This window comes from Idiotropiscis lumnitzeri, chromosome 21 (assembly GCF_059441095.1).
Source record: "Idiotropiscis lumnitzeri isolate Australia: NSW breed Sydney's pygmy pipehorse chromosome 21, RoL_Ilum_1.0, whole genome shotgun sequence".
NCBI classification, from domain to species: Eukaryota; Metazoa; Chordata; class Actinopteri; order Syngnathiformes; family Syngnathidae; genus Idiotropiscis; species Idiotropiscis lumnitzeri.
The window spans coordinates 7,914,744-7,936,792 of NC_142411.1; the positions used below are offsets into that span (position 1 = coordinate 7,914,744).

Consider the following 22,049-nt stretch of genomic DNA (forward strand, 5'->3'; position numbering starts at 1 on the left):
ATATTGTAGGTAGCTTCAACTAATCAGTTTGGGTAATTTTCATGCTTTGTTGGATCAAAATCTTGACCCAAAGTCCTGGGTCAAATCCCCAACGTACTCAGCTAGATTTAAATAAACCAGCATTGGCTCGTCCCCTTTTTTTAACAAAGTATATCTTCTTATGAGTTTTGGTCCATGATTAGGTGTTTGTCCTGTTTGTTGATACACTTCAACTTTAGTTATTTTTTTCTTGCTTAAGGTTATTCCAAATCATTGTAATTATTTTGAAAGACTTGGATTCAAAAGATTAACAATTTTATTTCAATGTTGTACAGCACCAAATTGTATTTACAGTACAAGTCATTAAAGATTTTCCTTTAAACAGTCAAACGAACACAAAATGGGCCAAACCATTTGTTGGCTAAATTAACCCTTTTTAAAAAGCAAACACATTTTTTTTTCATCACATGAGGATGGAAATTCATTTCAGCTACAGTGAGTGTCATAGCAGTGTGTTTCAGTGGTTTTGTCTCTCGGAATAAGGCAAATTGGCAGACAGGCGGAAAGAAACATAGTATACTGACAACAATTTACATTCAGTGATTAAGAGCAAAAGTGATATAATTAAAAAAATAATAATAAAGTCACCAATGTGCTTAAATAAGAGGATGACATAACAAACAACTTTAAATACACGATAAATCATATATACACCTATATACAGTATCACAGGCCAAGAAATAAAAATTCAATAAGTGCTGAAATGAAATGTTCCTCCATAAAATTATAGTGTCTGATTACACTAAAACAAATATTAGGTTGGTTATAAGTATTTAATCAATAAGTGATAATCCACAAAAATCATACACATGTGTACCTGATTGAACTACTGTGTGTAATGCAAACTGCTCTCTGGCTGTTAAAAAATCCCGTCACAGTTCCTCATAGGCTGTGACGGGCCATCCAAATAAACCATTATCTTCTCCCTCTTCACCAGCAGTCCAGTCATCACCTCAAGGTCCTCCAGGAGCTCCAGAGTGTCCACCACGAAACTCTGGCAAAGGTCGTCTGCAGGCAAGATAGAGTACATGAGAAACATTATACCTTGGCTGTCCACTAGCAAAATTATCCATTTCCTATACTGCTTCTCCAGTTCAGCGTCACGGGGAATCCTCGTACCTCAAAAGTAATCACTTTTCAGGACACCCAAAAATAAAATTAAAAAAAATTTAAAAAATACGTTTGTTTCATCAAAAATGTGAAAAAAATATTATATTTACCAAATTTTGACATTAGGAGGTTCTGGCCCAACGCCCGCGCCAAACAAAAAATAAAAAAAGGACAATTACTTGTACAGTAAATGTATCTATATATGTACATATGTTGCTTCTTAATTGTGTCCACTTAAATGATGATTTTTTTTTTCTGAATGTTTTAGTTATCATGATGCCAAGAGCTACTGTAGAAAAGACTGCTCAGAAAACTCAAGCTCCTCGTTATTGGAGTTCTAACGGACTCACAACAGCGATTTGGATACTCCTACCAGCACACATTAATTACTACACATTGTTCACTACAACAATAATAACTTCAATGGCAAATACTGTACAGTGTGACTTCCCCGAGTATTTTTTTCCCAGGACGTTCCTATGACTCACAGTCTTGATTCTGCATGGTGTGCCCCTGCACGAGATCTCTGCTCGTTTTGTGGGATTGGACTCCGACGTCTATAATCGTCTGTTTGAGCTCCAAACACTGCTGCTTGCCGCTGAAGCATGTGAGTCCCTGAAAATAAAAATAAAAATTAGATTGCATGATCTTTTCTAATACTTTATTTTAATCACATTAGCATTCACTATGAGCCGAGTAAAAAAAATTAAATAAAAAAACTAATGGATCTTTGACGTCTTTAGCCGTCAATGGCAGTAAATGAGTTAATGATCACTTTTTTGGTAGCACTATGAAAACAATTAGTCTCACCTTGACTTAAACCTGACTCTAATATTGGCCCCAGGACCCTTAAGACCTTCGTCTGGGTATAAGTAGGTCATGGAGTCTGACCCATCCCAACACACACACACACACACACGTATTTTACATTTGAGAACAACAGTAACCGGCCCGCCTACCTTCTCTGTCCAATAAAGACAGCCGACATGGCCCACTGGGAACTGAAACAAGGTTTCTAATGTCTATAAGCCACTCAACAAAATTAATCAAATTATGCTTATTATGATTATGTACAACATGGTTCTTATTTTTAAGAATACATCCTGTACATGATTCTATTTCCGCCCTGTGCCTACATGTTGAGCTACTGTAGTTCACTTCTTTGTTCTTTGCTGCACATTGACCCAATTCCCCCCCCCCTCAACCAATGCGGTCATTAAAATTGCATCAAGAAGCAACGTTTGAGTGTGGTGGAGGCAGGGAGCGGTCTCAAGGGGGCCAGACGGTTCGTCATGGGGACATAACGTCACCATATGCAGCAGATTGTGCTTCGCAGCACATTTCAACTCTCAATGCAAGGTGGCCATCTTTTATTTAATATTTACATACGCAAGGCCAGTTGGAGTTTTTTTTTTTTTTTTTAAGGGAACTGCAAATGGAATCCTGTATTGAAATTACCGGTCAAGCTCTTTTATAATATCATATATTCAGTGTGATTCTTTCCAGTGAATTAGTTTCCCAGGATGTGTTTTACAATATAAATGATTTTTATGTAGAAACAAATAGATAGTTAAGTTAGTTTAAAGTGTCTCTTTTTTTAATCTTTCATATTATTTGTATGGGTGCCAGAATGTAGTTTAAATTTTTATATTATATAATTATTATATTATATAATTTAAATTATATATTTTATTTAATATTTGGTGCATTATTAGCATGGTGCATATAAATAAAATCTGTAATTGTATATGGTTAAGTGTTAATGTAAAATCAAGTGTTAATTCAGAAATATATATATATTATGGATTATAAATACATTTTAAATCTGAAAAAAAAATGATGAAATGCATCGCATAAAATCATTACATTCAGGATCTGTTGTTTAGTATTTTATAGTGAATAACAAATGTCACACCTTTTTTCTGCATCCGTTGCACTTCGTCAATCTCGTATACTTTGATGTCATAGTTCTCCGGGATTCCATGATCCGCCCAGCGAGATTGCAGACTGTTCGATGATTGTCTTGTGGCGACGGGTGTGTCATTGGAAAAATGACGGGGGTGAGTGCCTACAAAAAGAAATTCATCCAGTATGAGAAATATGCTCAACTGTTTTCATTTTCTGCCTGTATTTTTGTCTCCATTTGTGTCTCACTCTTTAACTGATCTTCGCATCCTCCTTTATTTTTTTAACCAAGCACAACCTGATTTTGCATTTTAACTTCCTTTGCCGAGTGAACTGTTTGGTTCATATATTAATTATATGACTTCTGGCACTGTAAAGGCTTTCCTGGCCACTAAGTGTGCATGATTTGACTGCATTCCACAGACATGTCATCTCCAATTCACATCATCGCATGGTAGGGTGGAAATTTTTTTTTAATTAATATAAAATGTCTACAGCCTTTTGAGATCATTTCTATTAAACTATCATGAGGTTTTTCAGAATTCGACCAGGGTTAACCGTTTAAAGACCCATTTGTCACATTTCTCATCACAATGTGCAGTAGAGGATTGTGAATAGTACCAGAAAAAGCAGCTGATGATTTTATTTAGTTTTCATGTATGAATTTATTCAATTTAAAAGCCTGATTGTAATAAAAATGGTTCATATTCTGACAATCCCATTCCCATCAAGATTTTATTCGATTGATAATCCGATCGGACACGCATTCAGTAATTTCGGAACAAACCTTCTTTACCGTGCTTGTCTGTGATGCCAGTGGACGTGTTTGTGTTATTCCCAGAAATTTGAAGAAGCAGAACAGGCGAATACAAAAGTGCGGGATACATTGGAGCTCCATTAGGGAGCATTAACCAGATTTATGCAAACAGGAAAAATACGCGAAAAAACGCTGTTTAAAAATAGAAAAAGACCGAGCGATATTTTGTTGACAGAGAAGTCACTATGGCTTCTTCTTCTACTGAATACAAATTATTAACAAATCACACGTTGCTTAGGGGTCTATGGTGCTATTCGTTTTCCAGGGGGTCGCAATCACCATTGCCGGGTGCCCCAATAGTTTCATACATGCAGCAAAGTTTTTTTATTCATTACTCCACAAGAAATCAAAAAAGCACTTTGACCTCATTTAGTTGTTTTGTACCTGTGTTGCCTCTCCGCCGAGATGATCTGCTACTGTAAGCCTCTCTGAGGAGGGAGCCGCTCCTGTCGCTTACCGAATCTCTGTTCGATGTGCTGCTGGCTGTGGCTTCACTGTCCCTCATCAAACTATCGTAGCCACTGCTCATTGTACTGTTCCTGTTTGAGAAATACAGCGACGTTTTACCCATAGCTGGCGGCAAATCACCACTGAGCACACTTGTGGTGTCGCTTGCATGTCCACTCATGTGAGGGGGTGTCCGGGGTGTGGTGACTTGACTGTACGGAGAAGGAAATGACCCCATTGGGTCCGTTGATGAAGTGGGGCTTTTGGGTCTTTCTTTTAGGAAGTCTGAAATGCGACCGTTGGTGAATCCCTGAATGGCAGATTTGGTGGATGAGCATGTGGAGCTTTGACTGGGTGTCCGACTAATGGAGTGAAAGGTGGGAGGAGGAGAAGAGGAGAGAAATGTGGAAGTCCTCTCAAAGCTAACGGTTTTGCTGTCTGGGGAAAGACTGGCACTGCGGTTGATGGACTGCTGCAGGCCTTTACGGGGGAGACTGAGGTTCTTGATGCTGGGGGCAGACAGGCGACGCACTTTGGGACAAGCCATTTTAAGTTTCCCTACAGCGGAGAGCTTTGAATGTGTCGGCTTGGATTGAATTCCAGTTTCAGAAGGGATGGAATTATGACTGTGGCTAGTCTGACGAGTCTTTCGGAAACTTCTACTTGCTCTTGGTAGTGTACAATCCCCAACACTCTTTCCTTTGTGAGCACCTTTGCTGGACCCATCAGAACCTTTTTTGGACATCCCCTTATAACTTGGAGAGGTGTTGCTGCTTCCCCCGTCAAAAGATGGTAAGTCACACGTGTTCCTCCCAAGGGATTTGCTAGTCAACTGATCCATTTTGGCATTAAAGAGTCTGCCACCCTCGTCTAAGGGTGACATCATCCTCCCAGGCATATGATCATGTTTCAAGCCTACGTTTGAGGTCTCAAACAATGATCCGACACCCCTTCTGAGAGGTCTCTGGGCATCCTGCTTGTAGTCTGTTTCATATTTCAGAGAAGAGGCATTGTGGAGGTTGTGGTTCACCAAGGAAGACTGCTTGCCTCTCCTCCTCTCGAGGGTTACCCCTGGGCCGCACGGAGTGGATGATGTCAACCCCCTTGGGTCTCTGCAACCGTCTGCCAAGGGGTGGAGGCTTTCCTGTTGGTTGGCATTTAGCCAGCTTCGAGGCAGACTACCTGTAGTAAACAAGTCACCGCTCGTTTCCAGGCAACCTAAAGAAACCCCAATGACCCTAGTATTCCCAACACGTCTGCGAGTTGATTCATCCCCCGGGGAAGCCTTCATGGAGTAAACATTCTCCCGGTTTCCATGGTAGCTTTTGTCTGTATTTTTGATCCTCTCACCTTCCGTGTCGTTCTTTAAAGATACATTTTCCAAGATCATTGTGTCACAGGCAATCGGACTGCAGCTTGGGTCACAAATCTTGTCGGACATTATTATGTGAGAGTCTGAAGCAGATTCTGGACATTTTATTGTAGTCCCGGTTCTTTGTCTTTCTTTCACATCATCCGAATCACATTGTTCATCCGCATTTACCAGCATGGGATTGATAAATGAAGGAAGAGATCTTTCTCTTCTTGAAGGAGACTGTACTTTGTCTCCTGGATGAACAAAAGTGTTCTGCGTGACTTTTGTCTGACTCGCTGCTGAAGAATCCTCAGTTATATTGCTTATGATTTGGATCGGATGTGATCCTGCGGAGCTTTGCATGTGTGGTGTTGACTGGGCTGTATCTTTGATACAAATGATGTTCCCTCCCGTCCTCCCGTTGTCCATTGTGCCGCTAATGGTCACCTCCTCCACCATAGAGAAGACAAGTTCATCTTGACCTTTCAAATCAAGCGGCTGTTGAACAGTTACAGTGATAGTTGCTTTCATTTCCTTTGCGTCCTTTTTGGGCTCATTAGCCGCAATGTCCTCAAGTAGAGAGTTCCTTGGTACAGGTTTTGAGGAGGTGCAGGGAGGAGAGGGGGGAGATGCAGGTAAACTCTTTCCTACCGGTGAGGTCCTTTTGTCTCCTTTGAACCAGTCTGCGGCTTCATGACTCTGCTGTCTCCCTGTAAACTGAAGGGAAGTGTTTGTATTCATGCATTGAGTGTTGCCATCCACAAATTGAGAAGATAGTGTTTCAGCAGACTGAATTGCACCAGATTTTGGTATCTGATAGCGACAAGTCATGTTTCGACTAAGCGTTTGAGTCAGCGGTTCCTCACTGGAACTGGTCGCACTGCACTCCTCGCAATCATAAAGACCGGAGTCCTCTCTCTGGAAATTGTCCCCATGAAAGGCACCATCTGTGTGTTTTTCTCGACCCATTGTCTGACTGCAGCTGAGCCCCTGCTTCAATGTCTGCGGCGTCTCCAATGTTTCTGCAGTAGCCTGTTTCACCGTCTCGTTCTGGGATTGTGGCTTTTGTGCCACATCGTTAATAGGAGCGCCTTTTGAGGAGGACTTCTGCAAATCCATTGTTTCCTCTCCATCGATGCAGCCCAAGCGCTCCTGAAGCTCGGCAAACGTGTCGCATTTGAGACAGTCCCTCTCTGGCTTCTTCATTTCAGCGTTAAGCATTTCAGTCTGCACTTGGTTGTCATCTTTCTTGTTCTCTCCATGATGTTTGGGAATTTTCAGCAGCTCTTGCAGCAACGCGGTAAACTCCGGGTCCTCCATGTCAGCCTTGTTTGGATGTAATGAGGGTATAATGGGCACAAACTCCGGTTTGGCTAATCTTGGGGGAGCTCTAGTCTGGATCAGTCCATCAGAGTCGATTTGGATGACTGTATCACAGGACTGGTCACTACTGGAGTGTTCATCGAGCTCGCCGCGGAGCCGAAAATGTTGCACGTCAACATCTACCTCATCTGTGGAGTGGAAAGCTCGCAGGGAAAAAGATGGAGGGCCTCTTTTTTGTCTCGTCAAACTCCTGCCACTAGGGGAGCATGAGCTGGATTGCTGTTGAATAAAGATGCCAAGTTAATTTCAGTATTGGACTATATGCGTGAAACACGTGTAAAAAAAAAAAAATAAAGTTGGACTATGCTACAATTAAAATGTATGCAGTATAGACACTGTACAAACACATCATGTGCTCCTTGTATAACATCTAAAAAACATTTATGACTAGCAGTACCTTTGTCCTCTTCTGTGTCCTGCGGATGCGAGAAGCCAGCTGGATGATGGAAGTGATTTCGTGCAGCTCCGTCAGTGCATTCGCAACCTGAGCAATGACTGTAGTGTGGCAGTTAGCATGACTCAAGGACTCCCGAAGAAGCATGGTTAACTTACTTCCCCTGCGCAGACACAGACATCCAACAAAATATGACTTCAGCCACATTAAACAATTCATTTTGCGCATAACAAAATAGCTGCAGAGAAGACAGTGTGTTTATATTATATATTTTATATATATATATATATATATATATATATATATATATATATATATATATATATATATATATATATATATATATAAATGCTCAACTATTATTTTGTAGGAGTTTATTGTCACTGTTGGGTGGTGGAAACCTCTTATGTCCAAATTTTGATTCACACACAGATCTACCGTATTAGTCAGTCCTCACTTGGGTTATTTGATATAACGATGGAATGATACAACAGTTATACTGTAACAATAATGTTCAAGTTGCTTACTTTTTGGGCATGGTTTTTTGTCCACTTAGAAGCGACAAAACAACAGGGCCCAGGTCCGAATGCGGGGGTTTATTTTTTACATATCCAACCCCGCCTCTCATCCCACTACAGACATCAATCATGGTCAATTTGGTTGGGCCGCGTGAACCTACAGCAAAAACACAATTAGGCAAAAAGAAATGGAAAGCATGAGCTCTATAGTAAATGTCAGACTGAAATAAGCTGCAAGTTTCAGGGTTAGCTGCAAAATAATTAATAGAGAATCCTCTAATTTGCTTAGTACAAGCTCCCATGATAGATAAATATTTTATTACAACCTTTCCCAATGGTGCTGCTTTCTTGTGTGCGAGGGGGTTGGACGTGCAGGGTGAAGAACATTATGGAGCTGTGGGACAAGAATGTGGTGAAGTCATTGTGCCGGCGTGCTGCAATGGCTACATCCAGAAGGGAGGCAGCCCGCTCAGCATTTGGCGCTTTGACTCGATTGTGGTTCCGTAGCTAGAAAGTGAGTAAGACGAAGAAAAACTATATTGTCACACCATTATATGCCGAAACAGGAATCTTATAATAATAATAATAATAATAATAGAACTTTTCAAATTCACCATTAGTAATTAGCAGTCAATTAAATGAAGACTTCAAATGCTTAAAAGGGAAGTCAACCCAGAAATGTATTTATTGCAAATAATTTGGGGGGTTGACTTCCCCTTAAAGTCAACTTAAATGCAGCACATTCATTCACTCGCATAATACGAGAAGATCCAAATAACTTATCCCACAATGCAGCTGTATCAATTTAATTTAATTAGTTATTTTGTCAACCACAGAAGGCTCTTTCTACCTGTATCCCATGGACGGGGTCCTCTTGGAGTCGAATGTGAGCTCTTGGGCTGTCCTGTACGCTGCCTGAAGAAGGGACGACCTCCCCCAGTAGATCTCTCAGTGTGTCCTCCTCACCACTGCAGAGTTCCACAGCAGATACGGACACGGTAAGATCCGTCCACGTTTTCTCCCGCCGCTTCTCAATGGCGCTGTACAGCCAGGAGATGGCACATGGAATGAGCCCAAGCTTGTGTATGCTCTCGGCATTCCCTACCATGCTGGACCAGGAGCCTGTGGCAGACAACGGTTGATAGGGATTGTGCATGCATTATAACACGCAAATGATAGTTTACATTTTTCATATTTGCGTCATCAACTTGAGGCCAGCATTCCTCTCATGAAGGCGGTGCAGTTACATGATGGATAAAATTGTTTAACGATATCTCAATGCAACTGTCAATGGGACAAGCAGACTAAAATTAATATTGTTTTTGGTAGGGAGCAAAGGATCACACCACAAAATTTAGATAATAACATTCCCATAAAGAGAAACATTGTATGAACATACGCATTGACTGAGTGGATCAAATTCCGTGTGCGCTCCCATGCGTGAAATATAGCTGTGGCGACAAAGCAAACATATGCCCATCTGTGTGCCAAATGTAAGCCATGGACATGGACTCCATGGACCAAAATAAAATCAACTGCTTCAATATTTAGCATCATATGGCATTGGAAAGCATCACCAATGGACTAAGTGAAATAATTACCAATTAATAATCGCAATAAGTACAATGTTTACTATTTTGCAGTCTTAAATCCAGATGTAATGGATGACATAAAATTTGGACGTTTCTACTTGAATATTTTCATTCAAGTGTAATTAAAAACAAACGGGCAAGTGTGCATTTTTTTAACAATTTAAATCTATTCCCTTTCCCGTTGTTTTGATTTTTACTTGTTTTTTAAGAATTAAAGCACACTTTGCACATCCCATTTGTTGTCTCAAGCTATTAGCTTTAGAGGTCTCAGAATTTGATTTATAAATATACAATTTGTGAGGTGAATTTGCCATGAAATTAGCCGACTGGCATTAAAACTCATTCAGTGCCAGCCCAGTTAAAATAAGGAATCTTTGATTTAGCTGCCAATGTCAGTGAATGTCAAAATCGGGTTCAGTATTTATTTTTTTTTACTTAATGTCAGGGCATTCATAGTTATTCAGGTCGGTCCATACTTAAGGTATGGAATGGATCGCAACTGGACTCTTCTGGCAGTTCCATTATTAATTACATAGATCGCATTTCAGACATAATTTCAACCAAAGAAATATAAGCAATTTAAATCATAGACCAGGAAAAAAAAGTCAATTTCCACTCTGTTCCCCCATTTAAAATAATTTTCATATTAACAATTACTACAAAAAAAAACTTGTGAATCTAATGTGCCTCACAGTATACATAAATTATGATTTTAACAAAACAACCATTTTTTCTGGACTCATGCCCAACTGAACCTCATCATGCACTTTTACCCGGTATCCGGTTAAACATCCAGGCCTGTTTCACCCGTTTGTCTCATCCAGACATCAATTGGATGAGGATAAGAGAATTGGTTTATTCCAATTAGAGGCCAAACTGCCTGCTACTGTCCGTTATTCAGACAAAATATCCATTCTGTGGAGGAGATTGATATCCCTCGCCTGCTGGCCACGTGTAGTCTGCATCGGCCAAATAATTCATTTATCGAGAGTGGCTTCATGTGGAAAAAGCCGCTCCAAGGAGACCCTGCCCTTACCCCATGTGAGCGTGTGTGTGGGTGTGTGTGGGCGTGCGTTCTACAGTATCTAACGCATGCTCTCAGTAAGGCTAAGTGCAGGAGTCCATATCTTTAATAGCAACATTTTACAGTCCATTTTCTTTACAATCCCCTCTGCGCTCAGAACATCCCCAAAATACAATAAAAGGTGTGTTATGTGCTTTATGCTTGAGTGACTATCATTTATGGGGATCCCCCCCCCCAAAAAAAAAATAAAATACAATCGAATGGTAGATTTTTCGGTGCAAGTCATTCATGAAAGATGAATGGTTTTGTTGAAGAGGAGTCATTATCGTAAAAAAAAAAGAAAAACACCAAGAATCGGTAAAATGGAGCAGAGAGGGCTAGAGATGTGTAGTGAGGACGCAGACAAAAAATGGAGAGGGGGTTGAAGTGATAAGGGTGGATGACAACAGGAGTGGTTCCAACGAAGGTGTTAGAGGAGGGGGGGATGGATGAATGGCCCTTGAGCGTAGATAAAAGCATCCCACTCTCATTTTAAAATTTGAACCCATGGCCTCACGCAGCGAGCGATTACTCACCCACATCAGCGCACCCCAAACCCAGGACACATCCGTCGCTGCCGCTCAGCACACAGCGGATGACATCAGTCAGGACGCCTGCACACACCTCAGTCTGCTCAGAAGGACACAAAACAGAAAGCATTTCATGACTCATTTCTGCAAAGGATGTAATACAGTCAATGAAAGAGATTCTTGTCTGCCGTGAATTCCCTTGGGCATAAATACTGTAAGCAGAGCTCAGACAACCTTGAATATAATCGACTGATTTGCCAATCGAGCTATCCAGACCGTATCATTTTTCCAAGTCGTCAAATAGATGGAAAACCATTAGCATGCAAAGTGAAGCAAGACTTCCATGAAGTTGAATCAGTGTTAATATTCTTTGGCAGGATTCTTCATAATTCAAATGTAAGCGGAATTTGGTGATGAGGGAGAAGCACCAAACCTGACTGGAGTCTTGAGGATAGACAGCATCATAATGGAAAGCCTTTAGAAGATCTTTGCCATTCCTGCTGGAGGTCTTCTTGGCGCGCGGTGGACTTTGGCACACGGGTTCTAATAAAATGGCTCTTTTCTTGGTCGGGTCAATGTGGAGAACTGGAGGTTGGCCTTCATTCATTGATGGGTTCATTCGCAACACAACTTTGACCTGTGAAGAGGAAGATACCAACTAACGGGAATTCTTTATTATCGCATTTACGGTTGCGTTTGCATTTTAATAGCTAAGTATTAATTTTTTTAATTTGCCTATGGATTTTTTTTTTTTATGATCACAAATTCTCGCTATTCTAAATTTGACAGCTGATGGCTGTCTTGCATTTGTTTCATTTCTGTGATGTGGTTGACATGTTTTGTTATTGCAATTGCTGAAACCAGATTGGTGGATTTTAATAAAAATCCATGAAATATTTTCAACTCAACCTAATTTTAGCATATCGTCACTGTCCTGTGAAAAACACACTCCATTTCTTTCCATATATGGGGTTTGCGCGTTACTGACATCAAATTAACGTGACAATTTCAAAAAAAAAAAAAATCCAAGAATGGACTCAACACTGAACAATGTTGAAACTATTCATTCTATTAACTGTATGTTGGATAACAAGTTGGCCCAAACTAAATTTAAAGAGCATCAGAAACACACATTTAAAAAAGTTCATGGAGGATACATGGTTTGGATGTTGCAGTATTTTGCATAAGACCTCAACGTCATCTGCAAAATATCATGCAAGCCTTGGACCCCTTCACCTGAAAACAATTATGACGGCATTTCAAAACAAAAACTTGCTGCCGTTGCTCTTCACTGCAACGTGCTTCTAAAATATCTACATATTAAATTTACAACCATTAAAAATGCATGGCTTGTGAAGACCATGAAACATTTCGATACTGGGTCTCTGCTACTAAATATTGAGGTTTGCTGTTTAGAGAAGTTTCACGTGACGATTTGCATTTTCATTACATATATTTACATTAAATTAAAAATCATGTTGTGTTTGTTTGACTATAAAGAAATTAAGGTGGTTAAAGTGTCATAATTAATGAGTTTTAAAGTAGGCAGGGAAAGATAATCCTAATTTAGTGTTGTGGATCTTCACTCTAGTACAACATTTTGACACAGCATGGAGAAATGCAGCGCAATTAACACCCAGCGAAAGAGGCAGAGAAGGTCCCCAACTAATCTCTGGTAATAGTCATTGTCCAAGAGAGTAGGCAGAACAAAATACCTGCGAGTATTGTTTTGTGCATTGTTTGAACAGTATGTGTCGTTTCTCTGTGTTTGTTGACGTAGCATTTGTTTGAAAGGTTAGAATTACTGTCGCCGTTACGCCCATCTATGATGTTTCAAATTATGTTACAACTAAGAGAGCTAACTTTTGGTTGCTAAAATTACAGTATGGTTGAATATTTTGGGATTTTTAATAAAACGTTTTGGTTTTTTTATGTGTCCGTTTTAAAGTAAACTCTAGAACAGGAGTGGGCAAACTTTTTGAATGGCGGGCCACAATGGGTTCTAAAATTTGACAGAGGGAGCAGATGGATGGAGAGTTTTGGTAACCACCTCATCTGAGAAAAAAATACTAATTTTAAACGAAAGTGAACAAAACCATTACAACAAAATGTGTTTTTGACACACCACAGTATTTAGAAAATAAAACATTAACAAGGTTTATTCATTTAATTTTTTTTTTTCAAGTTCGGCGGGCCGGGTAAAATCGTTTAAAGGGCCACATGTGGCCCCCGGGCCGTAGTTTGCCCACGCCTAAATTAGACAGTGTCAGTTAAGAGAAGATTGTTGACCGCTCTAGAATGTAAAATGTTTTAGTTTGTACCATTAGGTGGAGCTTAAATAAAAAGAACTAATACGACAAAATTACTTGTTACATGTCAAAGTATTTGGTATTGATTCATGGCAACTACATTTCAGGCTACAAGAACTGATTTCATTAGCACATGGTAGTGGCTCTGTGCATTCAATCACAGCTGTACATGGCAATGCAAACGGCCCACTGTTTTTCTACGTCACAACATTAATTACTTAATGCAGTGGTCTCCGGGAAGGTGCTCGGAGGTCTTCAATGTGGTTCGATCCCGAGTGACAGCCACTTAACATGGCTCACAGGCTCATACAGAGACCAGGACGATACAGAGAATGAAGGGAAGGAGACGTTAAACTGATGTAGGACATTCAGTGGAGTGCAGCACTCGGCTTAATGCCCAGATGACATCATCAATCACTGACTATTTGAAATCCATGCTGCCGCATGATATTTCTTTGTTCCTCTCTCCTCCTCATAATTGTGATCAGATATGCAGTAAGTGTCCACCGAGCCACATTGAACATGTGTCAAACCAAAATTATGTAGCGTTCAATTATTCAAGAGTTACTTTAACAACTGTTTTTCTTCTCTCTCACGCGCATAAAATCTAGCACGCAGAAGCACAACTGAGCTGAGTGCTCGGCCAGCTGGGCCTGGCTCTATCTGAGCCCCTTTCTGTAATTCTAGACTCAGCGCAAGAGTGTGTCTGACGGAGACAAAGATGTGCATGGTCTTCTTATTGATCTAGCCCACTTTTCCCAATGGTCAGGAAGGATGGGGAAGGAGAGAATAAGATGGAGGCATTAGCGCCACCTAACATTGCATCATGAAGGAGAGGGGTGATACTGGATCCCCTCTAAATTGACTGTGATGTCTTTACAATGCAATATGACTCGTTTTTGGTTTGGAATGGCGCTTGTAAAAATGCACCACCAGTGCACCGATATTGCTATTTGTCTCCGCACATTACATTGCGCATTGAAACCACCCTATCCAAAGCCAACAATTATGGTATGCGAGCCTCCGACGCCAACGTGAATAGGAACCAATCAAAATCTGTTCTGTTCCTATCAACGTAGAAATATATAGAATGCATGTGAATTTTTCAGTGTATAAAACAAAAACATCCTGCAAATTAGCCCCGTAACAACGAGACACAACATTAAAATGCCTTTGCTTTTAACTCAGGACAAAAAGAAGGAGGGATGTTTGTTACATTGGTGTGAGTGGAATTATTTCAACTTCAGAGTCAACATCAGTTGCGACATTAAATGCTTGTCAGAACTGCATTCTTTTCATTGGCCACTTGGACGATATGAGCCAAAAAGGAATTTGAGAAGCTTGCAAAATATTGGTGGGACAATTCGATCCCTCATTTTTCATAATTGCACCATTTCAACGCATAATAGCTTTCTCGCTGGTTGAACAATATTTCCCATATTTAACATTCACTCTATTTGACGATTGCAGACAATTCTTAACGTACAAAGTCCATTTAATTTGACATTTTCAAAACAATATAATGTAATGGAATATTAATCCATCTTTATATTATAATAATAATAATTATTATTATTATTACAATAATAACTAACAAAGACGACATTAATTGGATGACAGTTAGCCTCCAGTCCCATCGCTGGTGGATGTTAATGTGAAATACAGTTCATGTGTTTACTTTTCCTGTAAAACCGTCCCAGTCATCTTTGAAAGAAAGAACCTGAAATAAAACGTTGGCTTTCTAAAGAGAGTTGATGGTAGACAGAGTTGAAACAACAAAGACAGACAGCAAGATCAACACACGCACTTATGGGCAAGATACTGATTTTTATTACGTGCGCCTATGCTGCCAAGAACAAGAACCAAAAATAGAAGTTGTCTTGGCCACAAACGCTGTTTGGGCCCTCGCTGGGTGGGCCCAACTGACGCTGATTGATTGGTTCCTATAAGATGCTGATATTTTCTGCAGAAACCTTGTAACAGGACAATCACTGTAATTGTTACATTGATTGTTCTAACTCTAAGGAACTAATGTGATTGTTACTAACCTTCATTAAATAAGGATACAAATTACCTTGCCAACATTGGGCGAGTCTTTCGTTCTGATAGCAGCTTGGAGCAGGCAGGAGGGGACAGGAGGAGGGTTTTTCTGGATGAGATCCCTGTAGCTGTTGGCGAGATGGGCAGGAGCTGCGTCGGAAGCTTGGCCTTTTCTCCTCGATGTCAGGTTCAGCTTCTCTGCCGCCCTGTAGCGAAAGTGACAAGTGTCGTAGCGCCAACGCTCGGTAGCACAATGCATATTTGCAATAAAAGTTGTCATATTTTTTCATTCTTCCTAAGGAGACATTTACCTGGCCAGAAAGGACATGGCAGCGGTGTTTGCGATGGTCACCACCCTGGAGAGGTGAGGGATCTTGGAGCTAGTGTGTACAATATCAGTACATCTTAACACAGCATTGTCTGAAGCCTGCCACGGAGAGAGTTGTATGTTAAATTCCAAACATGTCATTGCACTCAAGCACCCGCTCCTAATGGTGCTATTATCATGACGTGTTAGTCTAAGTGGGGCACACTGGGTTAAACGTACAACCATTAGTCGCATGACGGCTGCGAAGCGCAAAGAATCATTTGTAGCGGCTCAAAATGTGCACTGTTTGAGTTCAAGCGTGAGTCAGAAGATAAAAGAATGCAGAAAATTGAACATTGTTCAATATTAGACCGGGGGCAGAACGGTCCGGTCAATTTTTATAGATAAGGCCGGAGGGTCGAGGCCGGAACGGTACAGAGATAGCGGCCGGAGGGCGGGGGACTGACCGGCAAAAAGGGGTCAAGTGCCCACCTCATACAGACAACCGATAAGTTCGCTACATGGCTCGATTTCTGCAACATTAAATCTTTACATTGAGCTAGGTTGCATCTAATTCCGGAACTCCGACATCTCACATTATGTTATCAACCTCTCAACTGCACACAGATTCTCAGCTGTAAAGGAAGTAAAGAAAGAATCTGGATGTATTTTAACCCCAATATGGCAAAACGTGAGTTTCCTGGGTACTTACACCCAGGACTGGTTGCCTGTCATATCTCGCGGTACATCTGGACTTTGGACAATTTGGAGTCTTCAATTCACCAAAGCTGCAATTTTTTCAACAGAACCTAACAAATGTGAAGCTGATGTGCTTATCATAATTTGTACGGAATTCCCATGCTTACTTTCTCTACATATTCTCCGCTTGATACTATATTCTATTGATCCGTTCTTCCTACTCAACAGACCAGTCTGTATTTTTCATGCATTTTTTTTCATGAAACGTTCCCACCGGTACTGTATTACTGTTGTGCAATTCAATTAGACCAGGGGTGGGCAAACTTTTTGCTAAAATTTGACAGAGGGGCCGGACCAGTACAATACATTTTATTTTAAATGAAAGTGAACAAAAGCATGACAAGAATATATACGCCTTTGAAAAACCACAGAATTTAGAAAATAAAACATTAACAAGGTATATTCATTTAATTTTTTTTCAAGTTCGGCGGGCCGGGTAAAATCGTTTAAAGGGCTGCATGTGGCCCCCGGGCCGTAGTTTGCCCACGCCTAAATTAGACAGTGTCAGTTAAGAGAAGATTGTTGACTGCCATAAAATGTGAAGAGTCATCATATTTTTTTTTTTTTTATGGGCCGATTGGGACCTTGAATTAATGTGACTTCTATCAAGCTAATGCATATTTGTATCTCACTGTTCGCCCTTTTAAATAGAACCACCTCTACTATTGATCACGAGAGCTTCTTGATTGGCTACATTTTATGACAAGGTTAAATCATGACCCAATTCCATTCCATTCCATTAGCAAAAGTACTTATGAAAACGTCTGCAGCCATGGCATCTAGCGTATATCGGCTGTAAGTGGGACCAACAAATCATCGCTTGGCTGACGTTCACTCATAAAGATGTACATTACCCCTGAAGCTCATTAAAAAGTGGGTTCACATGAGGGACTGATGTCTGATTTAGTGTTGAGGAAAGGCTTTTAGGGGTACCTGATTGTGGGGATAGAAAGTCACACCAGCAGGAGATACACGGTGCTGCTCCTCCACCGAGCGGTCCGCATCCTGGTTGGGGGGCTTGGATACCCTCCGTCTGAGGGTCTGCGGGGTTCTCTGAGGCGTTCTGGGGCTCCAAGGTGTCCTGGGGCTTTGAGGGCAATGATTCAGGCTATGTGGTTGTGAGGCAGATCTGTCCCCGAGTTTTGTGTTAGTTTGCCCCGGTCTTGTTGCATTCGTGGTGTTGGATAACTGATGACCCCTGTTCAGGGCCAAGTGCACTGCCTCGCGTTTGAGCTGGTTCAGCTTTGTGCCGCAGGTGGCGCATTCACCCAGCTCCCTGCCTCTGTCCCTGGACTCTGTGGTGGACCGGCTGTGGACACGGAGGTTGTCTTGGAGAAATGCACACAGGTCACTTGTGTCCTATGGAATTCGGCAAAACGGGGACTGTTATTCATTCGTGGTTTTAACTTAGCTAGCCTGGAATTGAAATACATTCCATTAAACAGCTTCGAAATTGGCTTGTCCCTCTGTCATTGCCGTTGTTACCAACTTTAGTGGTCTATAATTTTGGAGGACAAGCCAGGACACCTTTCACTTTACTAGCGTTAGTGCTAATATTTTACAGAATTACAGAGATGTGATGTTGTAACACATACAAGGTTTCTTTGAAATATTGACAGATAGTTTGGCTTCTCTTTTTGTCTGTTCATAAAAACACATTTATGACTACCCATTGATGCATGTGTAGATGCTGCCAGGATCCCTGGGCCTGAGCTCATCTGAGGTTGACTGACACAAAGTGTAAAAGGGTGCTTTGGTCTGATGAGTCCCCACTTGAAATTTTGGGGGAACATCTAGAACGTTGTGTCCTTTCGGCTAAAAAGGATTAGGATGATTTGGATTGTTGATAGTGCGAAAGCCATCATCTGTGGTAGTATCGGGGACTCGTCTCTCTTTGAAAATGTGTGGCGCATTATGGAGTACAAAAGTTGATGAGCTTGAAAAATTAATATCTTTGTAGTGTGTTGAATTCAAAATAGCTTGAAAATGATTTGGAAATCATTGTATTCTGTTTTTATTTACACTCCATCCCAACTTCATTGAAATATTGGTTTGTACACGTGTGTTTCAAAATGGAGCTGATGAAGACCTTGACATGGTTGTGCGTTCACGTCGTATAAGTAGAAAAATAAATGAGTTCTAGAGCTGAACCCTGACTGTCTATTGTGTATATGTCAATCAATCCAATGTGATGTTTGCTCTGCCCTTGACCATGCGTAAAAAAAAAAAAAAAAAAGAACTCCTACGCTTACAACCACTTCGCTTCCATCCTACGCATGTCATCTGTCCACCCCGTCCTGCGTCTGCAATTTCACTTTGACAGTGACCCAAATTCCCTCAGTGGACAACAAGACAGTGCTCATTTTTTTTTTCGGGGGGTAACTGAACATTATGCAAATGAGCAGTGCTTAATACGTTTGTTGAATTGTCCGTCATGAAGACACCATTCAACATAATCAAGTGCTTTGATGCAGACTCTTTCAGTTTCACTTATTTCTTGTCATTTTACCACTTGGAAAAAAATCATTTCAAAATTCAATCTGAATTGAGTTTCTCTGAGCATCCGAAATTTACGAAGCACATTCAACCAGTAAAAAAGCATTTTTTCTGTGTAGGAATGCAGGTAAACAACTCAAATTTTACATCATTTGACACAACATTTTTTTAGTCTTTATAAAACACTCAATGCATTTTCAGACTCTGTTTATTTAAGCCATAAAATACCAACAATGTACTTATAGAATTCTTGCTGCTCTGTATAGAAAGAGTGCAATGACTTTCTGAAACCTTGTGAAGATTTTCCACTTCAGCCCGATTGCATTTCTATAAAAAGATGATGCAACTCACAGAGAAATAGTGCTCGAATCAATAAAGCTGCTATCTGGCTTATCTGATTATTACACGTGACTTCAGCCCAGTGCCTCTAAAGTGTGTGGTCTCTGTCTAAAAACATGCCCCCTCCCACTGAGGAAGACAAAAATAAATAGCCTTTACTCCAAGGGGAGACTTGAGGACATGACACAGGGACGTTGAGATGAAATATTCATGACCGTTTGAAGCCACTTGCACAGGAATGGCACTTGTCTACTTTGTCAATTGAAGTGTGGATGCTGGTGGGGTGACGCTAGGATGCGGGCAAGTGGGCCTTTGTTTTGAGAGAAAACTAACTGGTGTGTCCGCAAGAATACTAACACGTTTGTCATTGTCACGTTTTATGTGATTGATTCACTTGTTTTGCCTCATTTTCACATATGGGCCGAGGTCAACGTTTACAGTGGCCCCAATGGGTTGAATTACAGATTTACAGATTATTGGGTGCTAATGGTTGACCCGCCCCAGCTGCTGATAAATGGTTGTACATAAAAGCTATTTAAATGTGTACAGATTTATATTCATATATTTGTCGTCTAAATGATCGTCGTCCCCCGATATGGCTAAAAACGAGTGGATTTTATGCTTAATTCATATTTCACAAATGCAATATAATTCAGAATACCATTTTTGGTCTAGTGGAGGTGTATAGAACATATTATTGTGAAAAAGTGATTAAATTGTTTTTCTAGTCTAATAAATTAGGAATGTTAAAGGGACAGTGTGTAGATTGTTTTGAGTTGTCAAAGTCCAGTCATTTAAAAAAAACACAATTAACTTAACTAAATTCTACACACTGTCCCTTTAAAATGTTACTAAAAAGAAAAAAAAGGGGGTCTGTGTAGTTATATGTTTTTTGATCTTGATGCTGTTTACACTGGAACTGACTATTTTTTATTAATTTTATTTATTTTATTTATTTTTTTATTTGTTGTTTTTTTTTTATTTTATTTTAATTGACGGGGCGAGTCCGTGAATAGGTGAGTCTGCAAGTGCTGAACCCCCAGGATACTGAGGTCCACTGTATACAAAATTGCCACAGCGCCATCTACAGGATCTGATTTTTCTCGGGCCCCGCTTGTCCCTGAATCAATGTAGCTTGTGGTTGTTTTTACCAATAGTCGCATTGACATCTAAAAATTATTCCAACTGCAGACTTAAGACGTGCACGCAGTCTGGACAAGCTTACTAACCTTACAGGAGAAGTGGTGGTGCACAGACAGACTGAGAGCTTGTTTCTTGAGAGCAACAAGGGTGGCTGAGCATCTTTCACAGCACGCATCTTTCCTCTCAGACCTCCCGAGAGCAGGATTTCTGCGCAGGGTTTCGCTCAAGGACATGATGCGCTCTCCAACCGAACCAGGTAGAGTCCTGAAGGACGGGACCGCCTCTGATCTTTGGTGATACATGTTCCGATGCGGGTCACTCCTAAATCCCCCCGCACCCTCTGGAGTGGGGCGCTCGTTCGGACGAGAGATAAAATCGTTCCCTTTAATACTTGCGCAAACTCGGGAGGACTCGCAGTGATGCTGCACTTTAAAGTCCTGAGAAATAAAACAATTATGAGAAGGATGTATGTGGGCTCTAGCGGCTGCAAATTAGATGTAAATCGATGTTGACAACTGCAACCACACCCAAATGTATTCTAACAGCGAAACAATTACAGCCTTGTATATAAACTATAAACCAGGCGAAATTATTTGGGGGGGAAACGCATAAAATATTTTTGTAGTAAGATAATAGGACTTACCAAAAGCTTTCCTCTCGCAGAGGAAGGAAATCTTACTCTCTCTCCTGTCAGAAATGACATGTCAACTTGTTAATATTTAAAAAGATATCCGAACAAAGAATGGATGCACTTTGGCGTGATTTTTCCACAGCTCGGTTCGTAAAAAACGAGAATCTTCCTCCCATGGTGGTTTGACGGAGAATGAGACGGAGTAAAAGTGTGGAGGACACTGTCACAGTCGGATGGATGACGGTGACAGTGTCGGAGATGGAATGAGCGCACCGCGAAACACTCGTGGGTTTCCACGACGTGTCATTATTCAAGATCTCCTCAGGGCGGCGCCAAAGAGCCATGTTTTCTGACATCCAAGCAACATCACTCTGATGTTGACGTACTCAAATATTAATTGACGAATCAAATATAGCAATAACTTTAAATAATACGTAAAATAGTACAATAAAGAGAAATGGTCCTTTACTGATCCCCGAGGGAGAATATGGATTTTAAAGCAGCACAAGGAAAACAGCAAGCAGTTAGAGAAATACTTTTATTTCTCCATGGAAGATCAGTAGGTCAGTTGCAGAACACATACAAGTAATTACTTTAATTACATACATTAATTCCACTATTTTCACATGCACCATAGCAAGTAAACAACATGGCTGAGCAGTCATTGTTTCATGAAATAAAATGTACAATCAACAATCTTACTCAACAGAATTAGTTATCTCGAGAGTGCCATCTCTGGGAGTCAAAAAAGTGGTTTATGAAGCAAAGTTGGAGTTTCATTTTCCTTTTACTACAATTTATTTAATTATGTCATCCCGAATGTTTTTATAAAGTACAATATAATGTGGGGGGGGCAGATTAATGACATTTGCA

At 40.6% G+C, this 22,049-nt stretch overlaps 2 protein-coding genes across 5 annotated transcripts in view; one reads left to right on the forward strand and one right to left on the reverse strand.

Moving 5' to 3' along the window:
* Positions 1 to 22,049, forward strand: part of hnrnpub (heterogeneous nuclear ribonucleoprotein Ub) — a 46,238-nt gene that overhangs the window by 13,582 nt on the left and 10,607 nt on the right. Inside the window, exons 2-5 of one of the 2 annotated variants that reach the window (XM_088286923.1) lie at positions 977 to 1,053; positions 1,418 to 1,756; positions 3,118 to 3,209; positions 8,804 to 8,965. The gene's annotated coding sequence lies outside the window, so the exon portion shown is untranslated. Of the gene's footprint in view, positions 1 to 976; positions 1,054 to 1,417; positions 1,757 to 3,117; positions 3,210 to 8,330; positions 8,482 to 8,803; positions 8,966 to 22,049 lie in introns of those variants that run through there. The other variant, XM_088286924.1, reaches the window with a different exon arrangement.
* kif26bb (kinesin family member 26Bb) lies at positions 284 to 21,419 on the reverse strand. 3 transcript variants are annotated; one of them, XM_088286920.1, is made up of 15 exons: positions 21,189 to 21,419; positions 20,632 to 20,898; positions 17,501 to 17,926; positions 15,813 to 15,928; positions 15,536 to 15,707; positions 11,586 to 11,789; positions 11,159 to 11,252; positions 8,818 to 9,089; positions 8,294 to 8,474; positions 7,977 to 8,124; positions 7,453 to 7,612; positions 4,256 to 7,274; positions 3,065 to 3,217; positions 1,638 to 1,764; positions 284 to 1,047 (listed from the first exon to the last, which is right to left on the reverse strand). In XM_088286920.1, exons 1-15 carry the CDS (start codon positions 21,246 to 21,248, stop codon positions 993 to 995), a joined length of 5,454 nt encoding a protein of 1,817 aa, XP_088143046.1. In that variant the 5' UTR covers positions 21,249 to 21,419; the 3' UTR covers positions 284 to 992. The 3 variants fall into 3 exon arrangements, with proteins under 3 accessions (XP_088143046.1, XP_088143045.1, XP_088143047.1); XM_088286919.1 differs by having other exon boundaries at positions 20,632 to 20,982; XM_088286921.1 differs by having other exon boundaries at positions 284 to 1,083; positions 20,632 to 20,982.

Excerpts from the sequence above, each read along its gene's own strand:
- kif26bb (XM_088286921.1), bottom strand. The coding sequence starts at position 21,248 with ATGTCATTTCTGACAGGAGAGAGAGTAAGATTTCCTTCCTCTGCGAGA. Across the intron at positions 15,929-17,500 it reads CTTTCTATCCCCACAATCAG|GCTTCAGACAATGCTGTGTT; the intron begins GTACCCCTAAAA and ends TCTCCGTGGCAG. Across the intron at positions 15,708-15,812 it reads GCCATGTCCTTTCTGGCCAG|GGCGGCAGAGAAGCTGAACC; the intron begins GTAAATGTCTCC and ends CTTTCGCTACAG.